The 4,135-nt window shown below is 36.9% G+C and overlaps 1 protein-coding gene across 1 annotated transcript; it reads left to right on the plus strand.

Moving 5' to 3' along the window:
* LOC116020136 lies at window positions 1–673 on the plus strand. Its single transcript, XM_031260623.1, has one exon. It carries the CDS (start codon window positions 58–60, stop codon window positions 505–507), a length of 450 nt encoding a protein of 149 aa, XP_031116483.1. The 5' UTR covers window positions 1–57; the 3' UTR covers window positions 508–673.
* The last annotated feature ends 3,462 nt before the right edge of the window (window positions 674–4,135 follow it).

Consider the following 4,135-nt stretch of genomic DNA (forward strand, 5'->3'; position numbering starts at 1 on the left):
GAAGAGAATCCTTTCAAGTTTGAAACTTTTCCTCTCCAATCCACAATCAAATTGAAGATGTCGTCGCAGGAAACCGCCGTGAACCACCGCGAGAACGCCGAGGTCTTCACCGATCCGGCGGTGTGCAAGCAGAAATCGCTGGAGCTACTAGAGGAGATCAACATGCCGAGAGGGCTGCTCCCGCTGGACGAGTACGTGGAGGTGGGGCGGAACCGGGAAACGGGGTTCGTGTGGATGAAGCAGAAGAAGGCGAAGGAGCACAAGTTTAAGAAGATCGGGAAACTTGTGTGGTACGACACCGAGGTCACCGCGTTTGTGGAGGACCGCCGGCTTAAGCATCTTACTGGCGTCAAGAGTAAGGAGCTGCTCCTCTGGGTCACGCTCACCCATATTTCGATTCCCGATCCCGACGCCGGGAAAATTAGCTTCTCTACTCCGGCGGGGCTCTCCCGCTCCTACCCCGTTTCCGCCTTTGAAGAGGACGCCGCCGACGATGAGCAGAAGTAGTGAGCGCTTTGGCTGGGGGTGTTTTCGGAAACCAATATATTAAAAGAATAATAATACGTTTTTTATTTTTGTTGTAATATCGCAATATTTCCTGTATTTTATTTCAAACTAATTATTAAATTTTATATCAATTTACTTATGTAGGATATTATGTGGAATCCATTTATGCTTTCTTTTTTCTCCCCTTTATTCTCTGCCTCGTCTATCCAATCAATACAGAATCCTGGAAGAGAATGCATATATTTACGAGAATAAAATTAATAGCTCTCATAATAAATTTCTTTTTCGTTCTTTTAATATTTTCATATTTGATCTTACAATTATTAGATTGCTTTCATATTTAATCTTCAATTATTATTTTTTATATTTAATCCTACGACTTTTAAAATTTTGTCACATTTAGTCATTTGACCTAATTTTTAATCGCTAATAACTAACTGACTCTGTTAGAATGCACTATCTGTTCATAGCTCTTGCTCAACCTACTGAAGACAATTGACTCCACTGAAACTCGAATCTACATACTCCCGTCATCCATGTGAGAGTGTTAATCGGGACACCGGGTGCCACTTAACCACAAGGTCTTTGGCTGTTTTCCTATATTATTGAACATGATTGCATAATAATTAAATAAATTATTTTGAATGATAAAGTCATTATGTTTATGATAATTTTCAAATAAAAATTTAATTACTAATAACAAAAAATGAGGCTGAATGATAAAATATGACAAAATTTTAGAACTTCATAATAAAATCATGTCATATGCACATGCACTTAGAATATAGCGTCTGCACTTAAAGTCATAACATCTGTGCTTTATAGTTATGACAACATGACGTGTAAGAATGATCATTTATGTTACATTGGTACCGGTGTTGGATTTCATTTAATTCGTATAGTCGAATTTAAATGTGAAAATCTCACATATTATTAAGAGCAAATTTGAATTATGATGTCATTGATGTGTAAGAATAATCATGTATGTTTGTCCCGGTTGGTGCTTTCTTTCATTTAATTTGTATATTCGAATTTAAATGTGAAATTTTACCTATAAATCTATTATTAAAGATAAAGTTTAACTAATATGGGTAATACTTTGCTCTTTATTGGACTTGTTTGGTGCGAAAGAAGATTAGTTTGAATAGTATTGATTAGGCCCTAGCTCCTTTGACTATATTGAGAATATCTCTTTATCTAGGGGGTTCAGAATGGAGGTGTTATGGGTTGGGGAGACCAGGCAAGGTGGCGGCCCAAGTAGGATGGTGTTGGTTGGGTTGGTAGAACAAGGGAGACACTATACCCGTGGGAGCGGGACTGCCCAACGCTTGGCCCGCCAATCTCCCTTTGTCGTCGCATGGTTAACGCAGGTGATGCACGTGGCAACACAACTTTGCACCTCACCAAAAGATACCACCGTCATAAGGGCTGGGGGTGCCCATGACCGGCAGGCGCTAGGGCCTGCAAGCTTTCTTCGGGCATGGCTAGGGTGGTGCGCGATGCTAGCACTGCACCACAGGTTGGGTGGAAGTGGGCGTGTGTGGGTGAGGCATGCAAGTGGTTGTGGCACACATGGGTGGTGAGGAAAGGACACACAAGAGAGTCGTACACGTGGTTGACAGAGGCGGAGGGTCGTAGGACATCATAAAAGGTAGTGTCTTACCTCTTTTAGTAAATTCCGTTTTGTGATTCTAGTTGACAAAGAATCACAAGGAGATAAACTCATAAACACGTTTAAGTTTACTTATAGTTGACCGACTAAAATTAAGAAAGACAATTAATTAAATCGCTCTCGATGGACTGAGAGTTGAACTTGTAACATTATTGTTATCAAGTCAAAAATTTAACTAATTTAATTGAGGTTTTATTGAAAGTGATATTTTTTGCATAATATTTTAATGGAAGGAGGAGGATTTTTGAATTTTGGAGACAAAGTAAGTAAAAACTTGAAACATATAAACTAGGGTAGAAGAACCGTAGAATCAAGGCGACGTGTGAGTAGCGTAGAAGCTAGGTTTCCAAAGAACACGTGGGGGGTGATGGAAAACTAGAATCTAACAGCTAGCAATTCAAGATATACAAGAGTTTGTTTTCAAAAAAAAGATATACAAGAGTTTGGTGAGCTATAAATAGAAACGAGTGGTAGCATTGAATGATAGATGGTCGCATTTTTCTATACGCCCAAATAAAGTGGCCTCAAAGGCTATTTAGCTAAGCTACCGCCCACCCACGCAATAACGCATGCTGCACCGGCTTCTACTATGCCATGTGGTTCAACCTCTCAAATTCAATGCCCTCCCCAACTCCCCCCCACCATTATGTTGCCATTTGCCAACCACTTCCTCATATCTGAATTCAATAAAGTATTCCATGGGAGTTTGATTTTGATTCTCAATTTAAAATGTTTTGATGATTTTATATTGATTGGCTAAGGTTTTGAGGTATGAATTTATTGGATCTATCCAATATTGTTTTTGAATTTGATTGCCACTCACGGTATTATTGTAACACCGGCGAGATAATGAACAAGAGTGATTATATTGTTTGAAATGTTCAGTATAAGTTTTGAGTGTGCTCTTTACATGTTACAGACTTATACAGGAGCTAAGTATTTATATTAGGTAATACTTGATTAACTATGGACTCAACGGTCTAATAAGTACAACGACTCAATACTAAATGCAGACTTAATACCCATAATAATATAACAACGAACTCTCCAATAAGTGCAACGACTCTATATTAAATGCTTGATTAATGACTGTTGCTATTGATCACTTTAATTGCCCTGATTAAACACTCTATGACTCAATGCTTCCGGTTAGATCCAATATACTTATCCAATTATCTCGTCACCAACAAATTTGATAGCAAAAGAGATTATATTGGTCCCGCCTATGGTGTTGGATTCCAATGGGCTTGGGGAAAGTGCATTATTGGGTTGAAATAACATATTGATGAGTCGATATGGAGAAATTAGGCCAAAAGAACTATATGTGGGTCGGGTTAGCTTATAATGCACATGAGTAGGTCGAGAACGAGAGGAGCTCTATAAGGCGTAGTAATCTTATCCTAGATAGTGTTGAGTTCTAAATGGTTGGCAGGCCCACCACCAGGAAAGGACAGGCTAGGCCCTTGTCCAGGGCCATGCTTGGAGGGGGTCACTTGACACCTATCTCTTATATATATATATATATATATATATATTGAAAATCACCACTTTTATATATAGTATATATGTATAGTAAATAATATACATTTATTTTTACACAAAGGTAAAGTTATTTGGTTGGTAGATACCTAGACTCAAGGTTGAAAAAATCACTAAGCGTCCCAGACACCTGATTTTTTTTAAAATTTTTTAAATTTATTTTAAAGTTAATAATTGTAAAGTGTTTAATATTTTAAGTATTTACTCTTTAATAGTTAAATACTTAATACTTAATAAGTTAATAGTGATTACTTATTAAGTTATTACTTATTATTTATTACTTATTATTTTAATTTAGCTATTAGTTTTTTTTTGAGAATTTAGTTATTAGTTATTACTTATTATTTTATTAAGTTATTATTTATTAGACTATTAGAGTATTAGTTAATACATTATAACATTAATAGTTTAAATGTT

Source organism: Ipomoea triloba, chromosome 1, assembly GCF_003576645.1.
Source record: "Ipomoea triloba cultivar NCNSP0323 chromosome 1, ASM357664v1".
In the NCBI taxonomy this organism is placed as follows: Eukaryota; Viridiplantae; Streptophyta; class Magnoliopsida; order Solanales; family Convolvulaceae; genus Ipomoea; species Ipomoea triloba.

Bases quoted from the DNA above. Each gene is read 5' to 3' on its own strand.
- LOC116020136 (XM_031260623.1), top strand. From the start codon at position 58: ATGTCGTCGCAGGAAACCGCCGTGAACCACCGCGAGAACGCCGAGGTC.